Consider the following 21,817-nt stretch of genomic DNA (forward strand, 5'->3'; position numbering starts at 1 on the left):
GTCAATTCGAATATTTGAAAACTCACCACGACAAATTGAAATTCACCACAACCTGTTTTCACAATTAGATGGCTCTAGTGATTTTTAATTAATAAGTTCAACGATTTACATCCATTTGTCTGTGATTCCAGCGCCAATGGACAGCCGTGCACCTCGAACACGAAGGTGTGGAAGTTGTTTTAAAACCCATCGCACAAAAGGTTCATTTCATTGCAATCCATCCCATATCGCATGCATGCACCGGATTTATGAATGAAAAATGATACAAAATCGCCTGTAAAGGTGAGGAAGAATGAGCAAGGTGACGGGGGAAAAAGCTAATATTTCAGCTTAACCTCAACTCTTTGCCTAGATTGAGTCGTTTCGCGGCACGTTTGAGGGCTTATAGATTGTTGGAAATGGTAGGCAAATTTGAATAAAAATAACATTGGATTTGTCTGAAAATCAACAAAGGCTTAAATTAATTTTTTGACTGTTCAAAATTCTTCTTTAATTTAAAAAAAAAACGCTTTCCTCAATTTTCAACGATTTTTTTCACCATCATTAAGACGTCCGCTTAAAATTGAAAGAAATTGCTCGATTTCTTCCTTTTCCAACCAACTGACAAACGTTTACATTCACGGCTATGCTCACAAGAGAACGATCACGCGTAATTTATGCTCTGGAAGAAATTCTTCGTTTCATTACCAGTTCTTAACGCGCTTTGAGCTTGAAAAAAGAAAATCATTCATTCTTTGAAGTGCCATTTCACTCTTTAAAAAACGGTCAATTTGAAATCCACTAGTTCAAAAAACGGCCACCAGGAGTTGGCACTTAAGGTGGTATTCCACTGCGGGAAACTTGGTTTGGAAACTAGACAAGACACACACGTTCGAATTTTCTTCAGTTGAAAAAAAGAGGCAGTCACATACAAACAGACGTAAACCTTTGAACAATTTTTATTTTTATTTTTCAGTCTCTCCTCACTAGAGCCATCTAGTTGTGCACGTGCAAATTCGTTAGTGTACATTGTGACAGTTTTAAACAACTGTCAAACGCTTGTAAATCAGTTGTGGTGAATACAAATTCACCGTGGTGAATTTCAAATCAAATCGTTCAAATTGACCGTTACATTTTTTATTTGAACAGAGATTTACGTCTGTTTGTCTGAGGTGCATCTGTGAGTTTGAAAAAAAAAACATGACTGCGAATCCTCTTCCAAAACGGATGACCCCCCTTGCCAATAAAACCACCAAAACCCGACCCGACGGTGGTGGTGGTGACCACGGAACGCGTGTCTACGCCTTCCGGTTAGACACACTTTCCTTGTGGTTTGTCGGTGGTGGCTCCAGAAAGGAGTCCAAAAAACAGATTCGCTTTTGAAGAAGGGTGCATTCGTAGATGATGTAATCAGGTTGTTTGTCTATTTTTCAAAAAGGGTTGTTCGTTGATTACGTAACGATTTCAAAAATAACATATTTCATGGTTTATTAAAAAGTATTCTTTTTTTTTGTTATTTTTTCAACAAGGGGTTATTCGTAGATGACGAAACCAATTTAAATTTCGATCATTTAAACGTTAAAATCGGTAATTTTCAAATGACCCCCGTTCAAGTTGGCAACACAACAACCACACGAGGGTGCGGTTTCCGGTTCCGGCGAGGCGCCAAACATTATGTTTTATACATAGCTTCATTAAGGGGGTGCTCAATGGGAATAAAAATCTACTCCAGTTGCAAACGGCCTTTTAGTATTTTTTGCTGCATTTTTTTTCTGTGTTCTTCTCGTTTCCCGATAATGGTTTGAAAGATGGTTCTCGCATCCAGCCAGCAAGCGCAAAATGAGTAAAAGTGTCTCCGAGAGATGGGAAAATTGTTAATGGATGCGCCGCCACAAAAGTTGGCCCCGCGAGGGTTTAAGAGGAAACTGTATGGACAAGTGGTAAATGGTTCGGAGGCCATAAATTGAGAGCCATTGGGCGCGAAATGATAATGGTGTCAACGTTTTTGAAAAAAAACGAGAGGATGTTTGTTTTGGTAATTGAAACTGGAGAACTGGCAACACTTAGTTCCATTTTTTAAAGACAGTGTTGCCAGTTTAACAGCTTCTTTATTTTTTCAAAATTATAAAAAAAATTGCTTAATCATACAAAGTCAACAACGAAGTCACACTTGACCAATAAAATTTCAAGACCCCCTGGCAGTGGTGGTCATCAATCCCGCGATCCTTAAAATGAATGGCTCCGATTGTTCGCGGTTTCGTTCAATCAATGCTCGCAATTTGAGCTGGGAAGAAAAGTGAAGAAAAAAATACTCCCTGATTGATGATTCAATTTTCGCTCTCTTCTCTCGGCGGCCAAATCACGCTCATAAAAACCGCCAAATCCAAATGAGTCGTATCTAATGGGTTCTCGCTGGCCGGTTTCGCATAAAATAAACAATCCCTTTATGAATTGAACCTTTGATGTGATTGCTTGAACTGCGTGACGTCCCGGAGATGAGCTCGACGAACTGGTCGACGAACTCCTCGAGCTGATACAATCAGCAGTCATTGAACTAGATCTTCAGACAGTTGTTTTTATAAGCTGACTAAACTCAAAAGTAACGGTCAATTTGAATTATTTCGTTTTCAGTGTAGTTTCATTGTTGGCCGCAAATGTCAAATTGGCGCCACCATCGTTTAATTTTAGAAAACGAAAACGCTACTGGTTGATAGATGGCGGTAGTATTTTAGTTTTAATTTCAGACAAATATTTAGTAGCACCATCTGTGGAAGGTTTCACGAACTAAACTCCACAAATATTCATTTTGAGTTGATTAAATCTTAAATTTCATGCAATTGCACTTCCAAAGAAAACTGCACGGACAATTGCACTTCAAAGTGGCTAAAATCTGCAATAAGGATTGCTCTGAGATGGTAATGAAACGAAGAATTCTTGGATGTAATCGTTGTCAGTTGCTCAACTCAAAGGAGCGCTGTTAAATTGAGGAAATAAAAACGGCTTCAAAACGGAAGTAATGAGGGCTGAAATTGTTACTTTGAGAGTCAAAAGAACATTTGGCCCTTTTCAGTTCTTTAATCTATTTTGTCAATTTTGTCAATTTAGCAATTTTGTCAATTTTGTCAATTTTGTCAATTTTGTCAATTTTGTCAATTTTGTCAATTTTGTCAATTTTGTCAATTTTGTCAATTTTGTCAATTTTGTCAATTTTGTCAATTTTGTCTCAATTTTGTCTCAATTTTGTCAATTTTGTCAATTTTGTCAATTTTGTCAATTTTGTCAATTATGTCAATTTTGTCAATTTTGTCAATTTTGTCAATTTTGTCAATTTTGTCAATTTTGTCAATTTTGACAATTTTGACAATTTTGTCAATTTTGTCAATTTTGTCAATTTTGTCAATTTTGTCAATTTTGTCAATTTTGTCAATTTTGTCAATTTTGTCAATTTTGTCAATTTTGTCAATTTTGTCTCAATTTTGTCTCAATTTTGTCAATTTTGTCAATTTTGTCAATTTTGTCAATTTTGTCAATTATGTCAATTTTGTCAATTTTGTCAATTTTGTCAATTTTGTCAATTTTGTCAATTTTGTCAATTTTGTCAATTTTGACAATTTTGACAATTTTGTCAATTTTGTCAATTTTGTCAATTTTGTCAATTTTGTCAATTTTGTCAATTTTGTCAATTTTGTCAATTTTGTCAATTTTGTCAATTTTGTCAATTTTGTCAATTTTGTCAATTTTGTCAATTTTGTCAATTTTGTCAATTTTGTCAATTTTGCCAATTTTGTCAATTTTGTCAATTTTGTCAATTTTGTCAATTTTGTCAATTTTGTCAATTTTGTCAATTTTGTCAATTTTGTCAATTTTGTCAATTTTGTCAATTTTGTCTCAATTTTGTCTCAATTTTGTCTCAATTTTGTCTCAATTTTGTCTCAATTTTGTCTCAATTTTGTCTCAATTTTGTCTCAATTTTGTCTCAATTTTGTCTCAATTTTGTCTCAATTTTGTCTCAATTTTGTCTAAATTTTGTCTCAATTTTGTCTTAATTTTGTCTCAATTTTGTCTCAATTTTGTCTCAATGTTGTCTTTTTTGTTGTCTCGTATTGTCTATTGATGTCTTGTGTTGTCTTTTGTTATCTTTTGTTGTCTTTTGTTGTCTTTTGTTGTCTTTTGTTGTCTTTTGTTGTCTTTTGTTGTCTTTTGTTGTCTTTTGTTGTCTTTTGTTGTCTTTTGTTGTTTTTGTTGTCTTTTGTTGTTTTTGTTGTTTTTTGTTGTATTATGTTTTCTTTTGTTGTCTTGTTTTATCTTTTGTTGTCTTTTGTTGTCTTTTGTTGTCTTTTGTTGTCTTTTGTTGTCTTTTGTTGTCTTTTATTGTCTTTGATTGTCTTTGTTGTGTTTTGTTGTCTTTTGTTGTCTTTTGTTGTCTTTTGTTGTCTTTTGTTGTCTTTTGTTGTCTTTTGTTGTCTTTTTTTGTCTTTTTTTCTTTTTTTTCTTTTGTTGTCTTTGATTGTCTTTTATTGTATTTTGTTGTCTTTTGTTGTCTTTTGTTGTCTTTTGTTGTCTTTTGTTGTCTTGTTTTATCTTTTGTTGTCTTTTGCTGTCTTTTTTGTTATTTTTGGTCTTTTTTGCCTTTTTTACTTTTTTGTCTTCAATTTTTTGTTAAAAAATATTTTAAAAAGAGTTACAAATCTACCAAATTCTACTTCCATTCTACGAGCTTTTCACTCTAGTTGCGACTTTCCCCTTAAGCTAAAAAAGCTTTCCTACCCAACTCCACCTGCGTTTTCCACGAATTTTCCAGAATGTATCGCCACCGGCAAAAAAAGGCGGTGGTGCTTACGGGAAGTCGAAGGTATCAACGCCGACATATTACTGGCGGCGGACTTTCCATTTTTCAAATCCACCACCCACCATGGCATGTCGACCCATTTGGGGGGAAAATTGACTTTTCCTTTTTTTTTACTGTAGCGCAAACTTCCCTCCGTGTGTCTACGCTTTTATCGGCTTATTTTTTGCGGTTCCCCACAAGTTGTTGACACGGAGGGAAATAGTTTGGTTGATTTTCGTTTAAATTTTCCGATGATTTGAAGAGAAAAATAACTTTTGAAAATCATCAGACTTTATTTGCACAATTGAGTAAAAATTTCCCTCCGTGCCCCACGTGCGTTCACCTAACTTAAGCTCGACATAAAAATAAAGGATGTCGACCAGCAAAGGTAAACAAAAAAGAAACAAGAAATAAAAGGAGTCTGGTGTTTGCCGGGCCAACCCGTAACCAAAGACTTTCAGTCAAAACAGGACTCAAATCGTCTTGGTCACCGGCAAACGACCAGGCTTAGAGCTGAGACATAGACAAATAGACGTTCAAATTGATTTAAATGCAACATTGAAAATCAACAGTCAATTTGTTTACAGTTTAGTTTAGCTATTGACCGCAACTGTCATTTTGGCGCCACCATAGCTTGTTTTTGAAAACTGAGTCGCTACTGGCTGATAGATGGCGCTTTCAGTTTCAACTTCAGACATTTTTTCAAAGTTTTACGTCCTTCCATCTATGCCCCATATCTCCATTAGAACGCTTCACCACACACTCCCTTCGAAGAAGTGTGTCCTGAATAGACTTCGCCGAGGTGCCAACCGGCAATCAACCGGAAGGAAGCCGGCAAGGCCCTTCTCCGTCTGCCTGCGGCCATAGGCCGTGTGTTTGTCCACTTTATGCACTTTCTTTCACGATTAGTGTCCGGACGGGAAGTTGTGGCTGGTCCCATTTTTCACTCTTTTTTTTTTGTGCTGTTATGTTGTATAAAGGCATTCAGTCCAGATGGATTGTTTGCGTTGGCGAGAGTGACATGTTCAGCGGCTCAACAACTTCTTTTTGTCAATTCTTGGAGGGGAAATATAGAAAGAAGTGGAGCTTGAAGTTTATTAGAGTGAAAGATTTAATAGTTTTTTATATAGACGCCCTTGCTCAAATGTTCATTTTGAATAATTGAAGGAATTTCAAGCCGATTTAAATCTGGATACTGTATGACTCTAGTTGGTAACTGATATCGATCTAAAACTGTTCAAACCGCCTTTGGAATAGTCACATAGACGGCCTTGTTTAGATTCACTTGTTTTGACAGAGCAGATCACGTCAGTCAGATATTAGAAAGCATTTGTTCGATATCAAACACTTTTCGCTCATAATGGCTCATTGAGAACATTGAGAACAACCCCATTAGAAACATCACATAGACGCCCTTGTTTGGAATCTCATTTTCTATAGACTCTTTGATGTCAGTTCGACTTTGATAAGCATTTGCCAAATATCTGAACTTTTCACCAACAAATGGTTCACTAAGAACTGTTACCAGTGAAACCCCAAAAAACATCTCATAGACGCCCTTGTTTTGATTCCCTGACTTTCATGAACTCTATCATTACAGTTTTTTTTTTGCAAATCTCTACCCGATATTTGACACGATTACCCAACAGATGGCGCACTGAGAACTGTCACCAAAGCGACACCCCACTACGTCACATAGACGCCCTTGCTTCAAATCGCTCACTCACCTAGCGCATGACACTGGAGAATCTTGGTCCGGCCTTCGTTCACCATCGACCCGGACGAGGACGGTTGCGTCGTGAAGCGGGGCGCCTGCATTTGCGGTTCTGCTGAAAAAGAAAGAAAAACAAACAGAAAAATTAATAGAAGGTTAGACAGATCGAAAGACGTATACAACAACTCCAGCGAGCGAACAATTAGCCATTTTTCGCTCTCTCAAAATGAACAACAATGCAACAAACTGGGGCATCTCTTCGTTTCGGCCGGACGTCTTCATCTACCAAACGCGTCCATCATCATCATCGGGCAAGGCAATCCAAAATTACGACGTGCCAACGACTTCTTCGCTTAACGGTTCACACAATGGCGGCCATTGTTTGTTGCGTCGTATGGTCTGGTTGGGGCAGGTCGATAGATCTGCTGGCTCCAACTATTAAGTCATTCAGAATTCGCGTGGTCCGAACAAAGGAGTTTGCCGGCACCATTAATATCTAGGTGTTGCAATTGAGTTTAGCTAGTGACCGCTAGGGGCGCTGCAGGCGTAAAATCACTTTCGCTTGCCAAGTTATTTAAGTCGCGAAATGAGGTTATTTAGGGATTGCTAATCCGTTGGCAATTGCCAACGCGAGGCGCGACGCGGGAAGCCCTACAATTCCAGGAAACGTGTCCGAGTGACCAATTAACGTGGACATACCGCGAGGGCTTATAATAAGCTTCATTTTGTAGAACAACTCGATTCGCTGTTGGTTGCACGGAAAGAAATCCTGTCCGGGAAATCGACAACATTGTTCTCGATTCGTTCTGAAATTCGTTTCAGAATGTTGTCGACCAGTCGTCCGGTAACATTTGCATCAAAATCGAGAACAATGTAGTCGATTTTGAGGCGTCACGGTTGGTGACGTCTGGCAAAACAGAAAGCACGCAGCCATCCCGAACGGTTTAATCGGTTTTTGAATTGACCGTTGGTTTTGGTTTTTGAATTGACCGTTGAATATTTCTTTTGGTTCAGTAAAACACTTGATTCGTTTTTTTATTTATTGAGGTATAAAATACATCATTAATAAAAAACTAACTCTCTCTCTGTGTGTGTGTGTGTGTGTGTGTGTGTGTGTGTGTGTGTGTGTGTGTGTGTGTGTGTGTGTGTGTGTGTGTGTGTGTGTGTTGTTTGTTTGTTTGGAATATAAGAATACAAGAAATTAGTGTTTTGCCAATCAGGAAATATGGGAATATGGGTATTAAAGAATGAGGAGTTTTTGAGAATTTGGGATTTTCTGAATCTGAGAATCCCGAATCAAAATTAAGGAATTTGTGATTTTAGGAACTTGATATTATGTTATTTTAGAAATTTGGGAATATCGGAATTAGAAAATTTAGGAATTCAAGAACCTGATGAGATTTAAGAATTAAGGAATCAAGGAATTAAGGAATTTAGGAATTTGGAAATTAGGGAATTTGGGAATTTAGGAATTTAGGAATTTAGGAATTTAAGAATTTAGGAATTTAGGAATTTAGGAATTTAGAAATTTGTGAATTTGTGAATTTGGGAATTTGAGAATTTGGGAATTTGGGACTATGGGAATTTGGGATTTGGGGATTTTGGGAATTTGGGAATTTGGGAATTGGGGAATTTGGGAATTTGTTTATTTGGGAATTTGGGAATTTAAGAATTTGGAAAGGGACCATCCATAAACCACGTGGACACTTTTTTGGAAATCTCAACCCCCCCCCCCCCTTCGTGGACAATTGTCCATACAAAAAAAATCTTTTTTGTATGGACCGTGGACAATCGCCATACCCCCTCCCTAAGGTGTCCACGTGGTTTATGGATGGTCCCAAAGTTGTGAATTTGGGAAATTGGGAATTTAAGAATTTGAGAATTTAAGAATTTGGGAATTTGTGAATTTGGGAATTTGGGAATTAAAGAATTTGTGAATTTGGGAATTTGGGAATTTAGGAATTTAGGAATTAAGGAATTAAGGAATTAAGGAATTTAGGAATTTAGGAATTTAGGAATTTGGGAATTTGAGAATTTGGGAATTTGTGAATTTGGGAATTTGGGAATTAAAAAATTTGTGAATTTGAGAATTTGGGAATTTGGAAATTTAGGAATTAAGGAATTTAGGAATTCAGGAATTTGGGAATTTGGGAATTTGGGAATTTAAGAATTTGGGAATTTGGAAATTTAGGAATTTAGGAAGTTAGGAATTAAGGAATTTAGGAATTTGGGAATTTGAGGATTTGGTAATTTGGGAATTTGGGAATTTAAGAATTTGGGAATCTGGGAATTTAGGAATTTGAGAATTTAGGAATTTAGGAATTTGGGAATTTGGGATTTTAGGAATTTGGGAATTTAAGAATTTGGGAATTTAAGAATTTGGGAAATTAAGAATTTGGGAATTTAAGAATTTGGGAATTCGGGAATTTGGGAATTGGGGAATTGGGGAATTTGGGAATTTGTTTATTTGGGAATTTGGGAATTTAAGAATTTGGAAAGTTGTGAATTTGGGAAATTGAGAATTTAAGAATTTGAGAATTTAAGAATTTGGGAATTTAAGAATTTGGGAATTTGTAAATTTGGGAATTTGAGAATTTGGGAATTCAGGAATTAAGGAATTTAGGAATTTAAGAATTTAGGAATTTAAGAATTTAGGAATTTAGGAATCTAGGAATTTAGGAATTTAGGAATTTAGGAGTTTAGGAGTTTAGGAATTAAGGAATTTAGGAATTTAGGAATTAAGGAATTTAGGAATTTAGGAATTAGGGATTTAAGAATTTAGGAATTTGGGCATTTAGGAATTTAGCGATTTAGGAATTTAGGAATTTAAGAATTTAAGGATTTGAGAACTTAGGAATTTGGGAATTTGAGAAATTGGGAATTTGGGCATGTGGGAATTTGGGATTTGGGGATTTTGGGAAGTTGAGAATTTGGGAATTTAGGAATTTAGGAATTTAGGAATTTAGGAACTTAGGAATTTAGGAATTTAGGAATTAAGGAATTTAGGAATTTAGGAATCTAGGAGTTTAGGAGTTTAGGAATTAAGGAATTAAGGAATTTAGGAATTTAGGAATTTGGGAATTTGGGAATTTAGGAATTAAGGAATTAGGAATTTAGGAATTTGGGAATTTAGGAATTTGGGAATTTAGGAATTTGGGAATTTAGGAATTTAATAATTAGGAATTTAGGAATTTAGGGATTTAGAAATTTAGGAATTTGAGAATTTAGGAATTTGGGAAATTGGAAAATTTGGGAATTTGAGAATTTGGAAGTTAAAGAAATTGGGAATTTGGGAATTTGTGAATTTGGGAATTAAAGAATTTGAGAATTTGGGAATTTAGGAATTTAAGAATTTTGGAATTTGAAAATTTGGGAATCTGGGAATTTTGGAATTTGGGTAATTGAGAATTTGGGAATTTGAGAATTTGGGAATTTAAGATTTTGGAAATTTGGGAATTTGGGAATTGAGGAATTTAGGAATTTAAAATTAAGGAATTTAGGAATTTAGGAATTTGGGAATTTAGGAATTTAGGAATAAGGAATTTAAGAATTTAGGAATTTGGGAATTTAGGAATTTAGGAATTAGGAATTAAGGAATTAAGGAATTTAGGGATTTAGGAATTTAGGAATTTAAGAATTTAGGAATTTGAGAATTTAGGAATTTGGGAATTTGGGAAATTGTAAAATTTGGGAATTAGAGAATTTGGTAGTTCAAGAAATTGGGAATTTGGGAATTTTAGAATTAAAGAATTTGAATTTAGGAATTTAAATTTAAGAATTTGGAATTTAAAATTTGGGAATTTTAAATTTTAGAATTTGGGAAATTTAGAATTTTTAATTTTAGAATTTTAGAATTTAAGATTTTAGAATTTTGGAATTTTAAATTTAGGAATTTTAGAATTTAAAATTTTAAATTTAAAATTTTAAATTTTAGAATTTTAGAATTTTAGAATTTTAGAATTTTAGAATTTTAGAATTTTAGAATTTTAGAATTTTAGAATTTTAGAATTTTAGAATTTTAGAATTTTAGAATTTTAAATTTTAGAATTTTAGAATTTTAAATTTTAGAATTTTAGAATTTTAAATTTTAGAATTTTAAATTTTAAATTTTAGAATTTTAAATTTTAAATTTTAAATTTTAAATTTTAGAATTTTAGAATTTTAGAATTTTAGAATTTTAGAATTTTAGAATTTTAGAATTTTAAATTTTAGAATTTTAAATTTTAGAATTTTAAATTTTAAATTTTAAATTTTAAATTTTAGAATTTTAAATTTTAGAATTTTAGAATTTTAAATTTTAAATTTTAAATTTTAGAATTTTAAATTTTAGAATTTTAAATTTTAAATTTTAAATTTTAAATTTTAAATTTTAAATTTTAAATTTTAAATTTTAAATTTTAGAATTTTAGAATTTTAAATTTTAAATTTTAAATTTTAGAATTTTAGAATTTTAAATTTTAGAATTTTAGAATTTTAGAATTTTAAATTTTAAATTTTAAATTTTAGAATTTTAGAATTTTAAATTTTAAATTTTAGAATTTTAAATTTTAGAATTTTAGAATTTTAAATTTTAGAATTTTAAATTTTAGAATTTTAAATTTTAGAATTTTAGAATTTTAAATTTTAGAATTTTAGAATTTTAGATTTTAAATTTTAGAATTTTAAATTTTAAATTTTAAATTTTAGAATTTTAAATTTTAAATTTTAAATTTTAGAATTTTAGAATTTTAGAATTTTAAATTTTAGAATTTTAAATTTTAGAATTTTAAATTTTAAATTTTAAATTTTAGAATTTTAAATTTTAAATTTTAAATTTTAAATTTTAAATTTTAGAATTTTAAATTTTAAATTTTAAATTTTAAATTTTAGAATTTTAAATTTTAAATTTTAAATTTTAAATTTTAAATTTTAAATTTTAAATTTTAAATTTTAAATTTTAAATTTTAGAATTTTAAATTTTAAATTTTAAATTTTAAATTTTAAATTTTAAATTTTAAATTTTAAATTTTAGAATTTTAAATTTTAGAATTTTAGAATTTTAGAATTTTAAATTTTAAATTTTAAATTTTAGAATTTTAAATTTTAAATTTTAGAATTTTAGAATTTTAAATTTTAGAATTTTAGAATTTTAAATTTTAGATTTTAGAATTTTAGAATTTTAAATTTTAAATTTTAGAATTTTAAATTTTAAATTTTAGAATTTTAAATTTTAGAATTTTAAATTTTAAATTTTAGAATTTTAAATTTTAAATTTTAAATTTTAAATTTTAAATTTTAAATTTTAAATTTTAAATTTTAGAATTTTAAATTTTAGAATTTTAAATTTTAGAATTTTAGAATTTTAGATTTTAGAATTTTAAATTTTAGATTTTAAATTTTAAATTTTAGAATTTTAGAATTTTAAATTTTAAATTTTAAATTTTAGAATTTTAGAATTTTAAATTTTAAATTTTAGAATTTTAGAATTTTAGAATTTTAAATTTTAAATTTTAAATTTTAAATTTTAAATTTTAGAATTTTAAATTTTAAATTTTAAATTTTAAATTTTAGAATTTTAAATTTTAAATTTTAAATTTTAGAATTTTAAATTTTAAATTTTAAATTTTAGAATTTTAGAATTTTAAATTTTAGAATTTTAAATTTTAGAATTTTAAAATTTTAGAATTTTAAATTTTAAATTTTAAATTTTAAATTTTAAATTTTAAATTTTAAATTTTAAATTTTAGAATTTTAGAATTTTAGAATTTTAGAATTTTAGAATTTTAGAATTTTAAATTTTAAATTTTAAATTTTAGAATTTTAGAATTTTAGAATTTTAGAATTTTAAATTTTAGAATTTTAGAATTTTAAAATTTTAGAATTTTAGAATTTTAAATTTTAAATTTTAGAATTTTAAATTTTAAATTTTAGAATTTTAGAATTTTAAATTTTAGAATTTTAAATTTTAAATTTTAAATTTTAGAATTTTAGAATTTTAGAATTTTAAATTTTAGAATTTTAGAATTTTAGAATTTTAAATTTTAAATTTTAAATTTTAGAATTTTAGAATTTTAGAATTTTAAATTTTAAATTTTAAATTTTAAATTTTAAATTTTAGAATTTTAGAATTTTAGAATTTTAGAATTTTAAATTTTAAATTTTAGAATTTTAGAATTTTAAATTTTAAATTTTAGAATTTTAGAATTTTAGAATTTTAAATTTTAGAATTTTAGAATTTTAGAATTTTAGAATTTTAAATTTTAGAATTTTAGAATTTTAAATTTTAAATTTTAAATTTTAGAATTTTAAATTTTAAAATTTTAAATTTTAAATTTTAAATTTTAGAATTTTAAATTTTAGAATTTTAAATTTTAGAATTTTAAATTTTAGAATTTTAGAATTTTAAATTTTAAATTTTAGAATTTTAGAATTTTAGAATTTTAGAATTTTAAATTTTAGAATTTTAGAATTTTAGAATTTTGAATTTTGAATTTTAGAATTTTAAATTTTAAAATTTTAAATTTTAGAATTTTAAATTTTAGAATTTTAAATTTTAAATTTTAAATTTTAGAATTTTAAATTTTAGAATTTTAAATTTTAGAATTTTAGAATTTTAAATTTTAAATTTTAAATTTTAAATTTTAGAATTTTAGAATTTTAGAATTTTAGAATTTTAAATTTTAAATTTTAAAATTTTAAATTTTAAATTTTAAATTTTAAATTTTAGAATTTTAAATTTTAGAATTTTAGAATTTTAAAATTTTAGAATTTTAGAATTTTAGAATTTTAAATTTTAAATTTTAGAATTTTAAATTTTAAATTTTAAATTTTAAATTTTAGAATTTTAGAATTTTAGAATTTTAGAATTTTAAATTTTAGAATTTTAAATTTTAAATTTTAGAATTTTAGAATTTTAAATTTTAAATTTTAGAATTTTAGAATTTTAAATTTTAAATTTTAGAATTTTAAATTTTAAATTTTAAATTTTAGAATTTTAAATTTTAGAATTTTAAATTTTAAATTTTAGAATTTTAAATTTTAGAATTTTAAATTTTAAATTTTAGAATTTTAAATTTTAAATTTTAAATTTTAGAATTTTAAATTTTAAATTTTAGAATTTTAAATTTTAAATTTTAAATTTTAAATTTTAAATTTTAGAATTTTAGAATTTTAAATTTTAAATTTTAAATTTTAAATTTTAAATTTTAAATTTTAGAATTTTAAATTTTAAATTTTAAATTTTAAATTTTAGAATTTTAAATTTTAAATTTTAGAATTTTAGAATTTTAAATTTTAAATTTTAGAATTTTAAATTTTAAATTTTAAATTTTAGAATTTTAAATTTTAAATTTTAGAATTTTAGAATTTTAAATTTTAGAATTTTAAATTTTAGAATTTTAGAATTTTAAATTTTAAATTTTAGAATTTTAAATTTTAAATTTTAAATTTTAGAATTTTAGAATTTTAGAATTTTAAATTTTAGAATTTTAGAATTTTAAATTTTAAATTTTAAATTTTAAATTTTAAATTTTAAATTTTAAATTTTAAATTTTAGAATTTTAAATTTTAAATTTTAGAATTTTAGAATTTTAAATTTTAGAATTTTAAATTTTAAATTTTAAATTTTAAATTTTAAATTTTAAATTTTAAATTTTAGAATTTTAAATTTTAGAATTTTAGAATTTTAGAATTTTAGAATTTTAAATTTTAGAATTTTAAATTTTAAATTTTAGAATTTTAGAATTTTAGAATTTTAGAATTTTAGAATTTTAGAATTTTAGAATTTTAAATTTTAGAATTTTAGAATTTTAAAATTTAGAATTTTAAATTTTAAATTTTAAATTTTAAATTTTAGAATTTTAGATTTTACAATTTTAGAATTTTAGAATTTTAGAATTTTAGAATTTTAGAATTTTAGAATTTTAGAATTTTAGAATTTTAGAATTTTAGAATTTTAGAATTTTAGAATTTTAGAATTTTTGAATTTTGAATTTTTGAATTTTAGAATTTTAAAATTTTAGAATTTTAGAATTTTAAATTTTAGAATTTTAAATTTTAAATTTTAAATTTTAGAATTTTAGAATTTTAAATTTTAAATTTTAGAATTTTAGAATTTTAAATTTTAAATTTTAAATTTTAGAATTTTAGAATTTTAGAATTTTAGAATTTTAGAATTTTAGAATTTTAGAATTTTAGAATTTTAGAATTTTAGAATTTTAGAATTTTAGAATTTAAGAAAATAAAATAATAAGAATTTAAGAATTCAAGAATTCAAGAATTTAAGAATTAAAAATTTTAGAATCTGAAAACTTTAGAATTCTAAAATTTTAGCAATTTAGATTTTTAAGTTATGAAAATGGTAGTGTTAAAGAATTTTAGAAATTTGGAATTTTAGAATTTTCTAAGTTCACAATTTTATGATTCAAGAATCATAGACAATTTAGATTTTTAGAAATTAGGAATTGAAGAATTAGAAGAAAGTTAGAATAGAGTTTTGTGGTGGTAAGGTGTAACAAAGTGTGTGTGTGTGTGTGTGTGTGTGTGTGTGTGTCCGTTTGAGTGGATTTTCAGCGCCTTTCGCACGACCGATGGGCTTGACCGAGATCGCCTCCAGGATGCCGACGGAGCTCGAGTTCGATAGATGCGTCTCGTCATGGAACAACCCAGACTGGCACGTGGATGATGTTGACCTCTTTGCCGTGGTCCGGAATGAAGAAGTTGGCGTCGCTGCCTGTTGCGGAATAAAGGTCGATAAGATCAGTCTATTACGAATGTTGGGAGATTTTTTTCATTATAATTTTATCAAGCTTTCGAGGGACGTACCTGCACCTCGTCGCGCAGAGAAAGTGGCTCTTCAGCTCCTTGATGAATTCCTCCCGCTGCACACTGGGAGGTAAGAAGAAGAGGAGGAGGAAGAGGAGGAGGAGGAGGAGGAGGAGGAGGAGGAGGAGGAGGAGGAGGAGGAGGAGGAGGAGGAGGAGGAGGAGGAGGAGGAGGAGGAGGAGGAGGAGGAGGCTGCCCAAGTGTCCAGCTGCAAACACCACCAACAAAGTCGTTTCGGTACCTGGCTTAAAAGTGCTTCCGGAATTGTCGAAATCACCTGTCCGGGAGAAGTGTCAAAGGTTGATCCGCATCGCCAGCGTCGGTTCTGAAAGAAATGATCGAAAGGACCAGTACAGGTTCAGTTCTGGAATGAAAGACGAAACCGTTGCCAACGGACACCCTCGACAAGGCAGACAGCGCAGTGATTGCATTACCAGAACCTACCCTCCTCTGTTAGAAGACATGAGGACAACGGAAGCACGGCAACGGCTCGTTGATGATTTCCTCCCGATGGACAACATTTTCTTTCTCGGCGGCCGTGGAGCAGGAGGATGAGGAGATTCCGGCGATGCAATCATTATCGCTCTCCGTCTCCGAGGGTGGTCGTTGGCAACTGCACTTTGGATCACTTTTGCCAGAATCGACGCGGGCGGAGCGGATCGACGTTTGATTTTCCCGGTCAGGTGATTTCACCACTTCGGAGAGCACTTTACCCGAAACGCCTTACCGGAACGCCTTTGCTGGCGGTGTTTACAGCTGAACACTTGGGCAGCAACACTCCATTTGGCCAACACCCTCCAAACGGAACCTGTTGTCGGGACACCGGCAAGGATTTTCTTCGACCGAAAACAGAAAAAAAAACTTAGCACAAACGGCACAAACAAACTGTCATGTTTTGGTTGACGTTTTGTTTTAGGCTGCGTTTTGACAGATGTTACGCTCCCCAAAAAGGGTGACGGAAAAAGTTTAGCTTTCGAAAACAAAAGTTCCGCATTCGAAAACAAAAGTTTTCGAAATCGAAGAAAATGTTTTCATATTTGAAAACATTGTAAACGAAATCGAAAACAATCGATGTTGTCGATTTTAAAACAATTAGTTTACGGTTTTTCGGACAGGATTTCTATCCGTGTGGCGGAAGGAAAGTGAAAGTGAAGTAGAAGCTTTTTTCTATTGAAGTCTCGCTTTTTATGACGTCTACACTGATTTGAAAATATATCAATAATCGTTTCTAGATATAGACGCCCTTGCTTACATTTAAAACATGTAAGAAATAGTAAAAATTTGTTTCAAAGTTGATCTCGTGATATTTTGATCCAAAAACAATAAGGTCTATGATGATTTCAAATCAATCATCAAACTATTGTATTCATGTAGACGCCCTTGTTTACATTTATGACAAGTCATAAATAATATAAATTGCAATTAAAAATATTTTTTGGTATTTTTTTAATTGATTCAAGACTAAGATCGACTACGTAAAATTGTAAAAGCTATCCAATTTACATAGACGCCCTTGTTTATTTTAAGAACACGTTAAGAACAGTTTAAATTGCAATAGGAATTGACCCTTAATGAGTTTTTTTTTAATTTTATTTAAAATACGTCTAGGTTCAATTAAATTGAGTGAATTGACCATTCACATAGACGCCCTTGCTCACAACTCAATCGGCTTTAAACTTAATCGTTACTCATCACCACTCAATTAAGCCCAACAAAACTGATAAACCAAAACACTCCAAAAAGTGCAAACAAGCCGCCAAAACAAACCTCAGCCAAGTGCATCCAGCGGGAACGGCCAATCTCCGGAAAATTCGGCCTACCGCGGAAGACATGCCGCAGGTAACCAGCTGGAAAATTTTAAAGTCCAGCCCAAAACAACTCCGTGGTGAGAAGAAAGTGATAAAAGTAACACACCCGACGTGGTGCGAAAGCGAAATCCAGAGCAGCGGCCAATTAATCTCAATTTCGGGCCAATTTTTTGGCGGTTGTTTCTCCGCATCATTTGATTCCACCATGGTTCGAGACTGGTTGCCAGTCTGTTTACACGCGTAACCAAGCAGGAAAAAAAGAAGACAGGGGTTTGGTGGGAAAAGTAACAGCTCGTTACAAGTTGCAATTGGTAATGGTGTCTGGCGACGGGGAAAAGTGCTGTGATGTAGTGAGATTCGATTTAAAGTCAACATAGACGCCCTTGTTTTTATTCAGAAATAAAAAAAAATCTCATAAAAGATCAACTTTCAATGCAACCTATAACTTTTACAATGTTCTTAAAGTAAACAAGGGCGTCTATATCAATAGAATGTATAATTTTGTAAATTTAAAGTAACGTAGACGCCCTTGTTTTAAAATCTAACATCAGTAAAAAACAGTTGACAAACACCTTTTCACATTAGCAAATTTCAGAAACTAAACCCGATTAAAGCCGCGCAGCTAGACTAATTAATGACAGCCGAGACGGCGAAAAACGATGCAATCAACTGGCAACTGGTCTTGTCTCGCGAAATGTGCCCGAGACCCCTTTGTTTGGGCACAAAATTCCGACCGGCGGGTTCTGTACGGTATCGCGGCGGGGATTCCCGACATTTTTCCGCTCAGTGGGAATATTTTGCCTTCATTTGAGGTTATGGATAGAGTGTATTTTGGGCTGAAGGGCAACATTAAAGGGTAATTAGGTGGGTTATTTTGTGGTGTTATTTGCTTGGGAAAAGATAATCTGAGGGGATTTATGTAAATATGAACTTTTATTTAAAGATATTTTGAGAACAGTTATCATTTTGCTTGCGAATGATTGGCGTTAGATAATGATATGAATATTCAAGATTGAATAAAACTTACCCTTAATTTTGTAATTGTGGATTAATTTAAAGTGATGTAGTCTTACGTCAATTTAATAATTATTTTTGCAAAATTCTAAGAGGATTATTCTAAAGAAGAATGGAAAGTTTCAAAGTAGTTCTACGTTAGTATTTTTTTCAATGATGTAGAACTACGTTTACATATTTAACATTAATAAAATGTAGCATTAAAATAATAATTCTTTTGTTTCTAATAAAAGTAGATAAAATATTTTGCTTTAAGAGAATGGTCGATTAAGTACTTTTTATTACACAGTTAACGTAGGACTACGTGCGCCCTGAAAATGTGATAATAAATTTGAACGATTTTTTTTCAATAACTTATCGAAATGTTTAGCCAAAAAAATTTTTTTTAAATAACGTAGGACTACGAAAAAAAATTGTATTTAATGAAGATCAAAATTTTGGCCTATAATTTCTCGAATTAGTTATTATTTTACTGAAAATCTCTTGTAATTAAAAGCAAAATTGTTAATCACCATAAACGATTCACCGGGTTGACGACCCCAACCCGGATTAGCCGCGCGGTACAAATCCGGGAAGTTTTATGGTAATGCAATGCAGATGTCGGAGCGCATCCCGGACCCATAATTAATTACTTGCATGATGTGAAGACCCCCCTTCATGTTCGGCCCGAAAGAGATTAATCGTTTGTTTTGAAAACAAACCATGTGATTCTTGAACACTGTAATCTCCGGAATGTTGAGACTCCATCACGAGTCGGGAATCTCTTGGGAAAGTGCGAAAATTCTGGGGTGGTCGTTCACACCCAGAACCAAACCGTTGCGAAACCTTAATAATGCTTGCGTTTCCGGGCTGGGAAATCTGGTTCTGGACACGTGTTCAATTTGGGTCAAACCGAGCGCGTCGCGACGCCCTGGCAGAACGAAATAAAACAATTTCTTGCGTGTTATTTGGACTCTCCACTACAGAAACCAAACTGTGTATTAGCTATAGCTTGCATCATCATCATAACCATCAACACCATCATCTCTCGCCTTAGCACCACCGACAAATCATACGAAGGATGAAGTTTCTAACGTTAGCACGTGTTGCTTCCGTGGACACTGGGGAAAATCGTAACTTTGAGTTTATTTGTTTTATTGAAAATCTGATTAAATCTGAATAATTTGCTTTAATAAAATATGGTGAAAATTCAGAAAAAAAACATTTAAATTATTCTGAAAATCATAATTGAAAAGTCATACAATCCATTACAACATTTTTCTCAGTGTATTCAAGAGGGTCAACCAAGTTTTGGCGCGAAGCGTTTTACTTTTCACGCCCAATGCAGATGAGTGATGCTGCATTCGATGCATGAAGTCTGTTCGCGCGAGCGTTATTATTGCTTATTTCGACAGGCACCGAGCAGCGCATTTTGCTTGACGTATCAAACACGATGTCGGGGTCTTCTTTCGTCGACTAGATTTGACCGGCTCAATTAACGTCAGTTTTCGATTTTTAGATTTAAGATTTGATGGATCAAAAAGGGTTGAATTAAAATGATTTTAAAAAAAATATTCGAATTTTGATCTAACGATAATCTTACAAATTTGGGAGTAGTCCTACGTCACTACTCTTTTTTTCTATGGTTAAGAGATGGTATTCAAATTATAGTATATTTGTAATGATCTCGAACAAAATCGTTCATCATTTTTTGCTGAAAGTTAGTCATACGTCACAGAATACATATTTTAAAAAATAGACAAAGGAGAGAAAATGTTAACTTTTTTTGTTGAAAGTTAGTCCTACGTCATCAAAGTCTCAATTGCATCTCAATGAAATCATTTAAAAAAATGATAAAATCGATAATTTTTTTTACTGAAACTATTGTTTGGTAATTTGATCAAATTAAAAAATGGAGTAGTCCTACGTCATTTTTTGTTTAAAATTGGTTAAACTTGTAATTTTTCAAATATTGTAGAATAATAACCATCCAATTATAATACGAATTATTTAGAACAAGACACTTTTTTTTATTTTAGCAAAATGACGTGGAACTACACATTAATCAATAGAGACTAGAAAAAATAATCAAATTTCGAGAATTAAAAATTCCTAGAAATTCAACCCAAATTTTCCCCCGATCCAGGAAACAGTCGCGTGCCGTCTAAAGTGCGAAGCAAGTTATTGGATTTCCATTTCTCGCAGTCCAATGTTTGAATGCATCTCAAAATCATAAAACCAGGCACTGTTTGTTTACATTCATTCTGCTGATACACTCATAAACACGTTCCAATCCACTATCGACACCAGTTCGTGCCGTTCGATCTAATCATCCCCGTTCTGAAGAAAGCATTCTGTTCCATCATCAAGCAGTGAGTTAAAAGAAGAGGTGACGGTGATGCCTCCACTGTGAAATGGGGAGCTTATAAACATCGCGCTCGTGGCAGTGCTGCCAACCGTAAACAATTAACGCATTCCATCCACCGATCCGGTTCAATGAAGTGAGGTTATGTTTTCGGAGCGATCGGAATCTAATTATTAAATTTGAATTCTAAAATTATAATCCCATCCACAAACACGGACTGATTAGTTCGTTAAATATGGAATTTCGTTAAAAAGCCTCTACTGTTCTAGGTGGTAAACCAATAAACGAGATCGGAAATCAATTTGCTCGATGCGTCCATTGTTCGCTCGCACACATACAGACGAACACTCTTCACACACTGCTGCAATAACATTAAAACCCGATAACGAGCCCGCGCCGCACTTCATCGCGGTGGCCTGTCCGTCCGATATGCCGCAATCATCGACGAAAATACCGACTGGCTTCACTTTCATCTGCATCAGCTTTCCCGGTGTATCAGGGTCCGCTCGAGCGCAACCGCAACACCTCTCAAAGTGTGGCTTTTATTGACTTTGATATTTTTTTTTCCTCTTCCGTTGCGTTTTTTATTTCTTCAATTGAAGGCACCACTCGTTCTACTCGTTAATCAGTAAAGTTGAGTGATAACAATTGAACGCTTTTTATTAATTTCATTAACCCTCTATCGAAATGGGATTTTCTGAAAATTAAAACTGAAAGTAGTCGTTCATTGTTTGATCATAATTTACCAAAAGTTTAAACAATAAATTCAAACCAAAAAAAGTAGTCCTACGTTATTTTTTTCAATTTGCAGTTGCAATTATTTTAATTTGTCAAGCACATTTTTTTAAGATACTTAAAAGGGTTACAAAAACGTAGTCCTACGTCATTAAATATGATCAATTTAAAAAAATGCACCAATAGTTAGTATTACCTTCCTTATTTTTTAGCTAAAAATAAGAAAAAAAGCAACAAAATTTAAATTTGATGAAAATAGCGTCGGTTAATAACCTTATTGTTTCGAATTTAAATATTTTTTTAGATAAAAAAAAACATAATTTGAAGATATGTCTACGTCACAATTACATTTTATTTTGCCTAATTTATTGGATCATTTTTGAACCATTATTGCATTTTTATTGTTTTTTTTTTCATAAGCTATTTTTAATAAGTTTTGGATAAAGGCTAGCTATTGAAGACACAATTTAAAAACCTTTAAAATTTTGATGAAAACGACTTCCATAAATCAATTGAAGAAAAAGTTATGAGTAGTCATTACTTTGTAAGGTTAATTTCATTGAACAAAATAAATTTGATTTTTTGTCTCATTT

At 30.3% G+C, this 21,817-nt stretch overlaps 1 protein-coding gene across 4 annotated transcripts in view; it reads right to left on the reverse strand.

The window, feature by feature from the left end:
* LOC6038421 (protein sidekick) overlaps positions 1-21,817 on the reverse strand; it is a 166,243-nt gene that overhangs the window by 43,769 nt on the left and 100,657 nt on the right. For 3 of the 4 annotated variants that reach the window (XM_038248884.1, XM_038248904.1, XM_038248897.1), the window contains exon 2: positions 6,535-6,636. In XM_038248884.1, coding sequence (XP_038104812.1) covers positions 6,535-6,636 — 102 coding nt within the window. The remainder of the gene's footprint in view (positions 1-6,534; positions 6,637-21,817) is intronic. The other variant, XM_038248889.1, reaches the window with a different exon arrangement.

Source organism: Culex quinquefasciatus, chromosome 1 (assembly GCF_015732765.1).
Source record: "Culex quinquefasciatus strain JHB chromosome 1, VPISU_Cqui_1.0_pri_paternal, whole genome shotgun sequence".
NCBI lineage: Eukaryota > Metazoa > Arthropoda > Insecta > Diptera > Culicidae > Culex > Culex quinquefasciatus.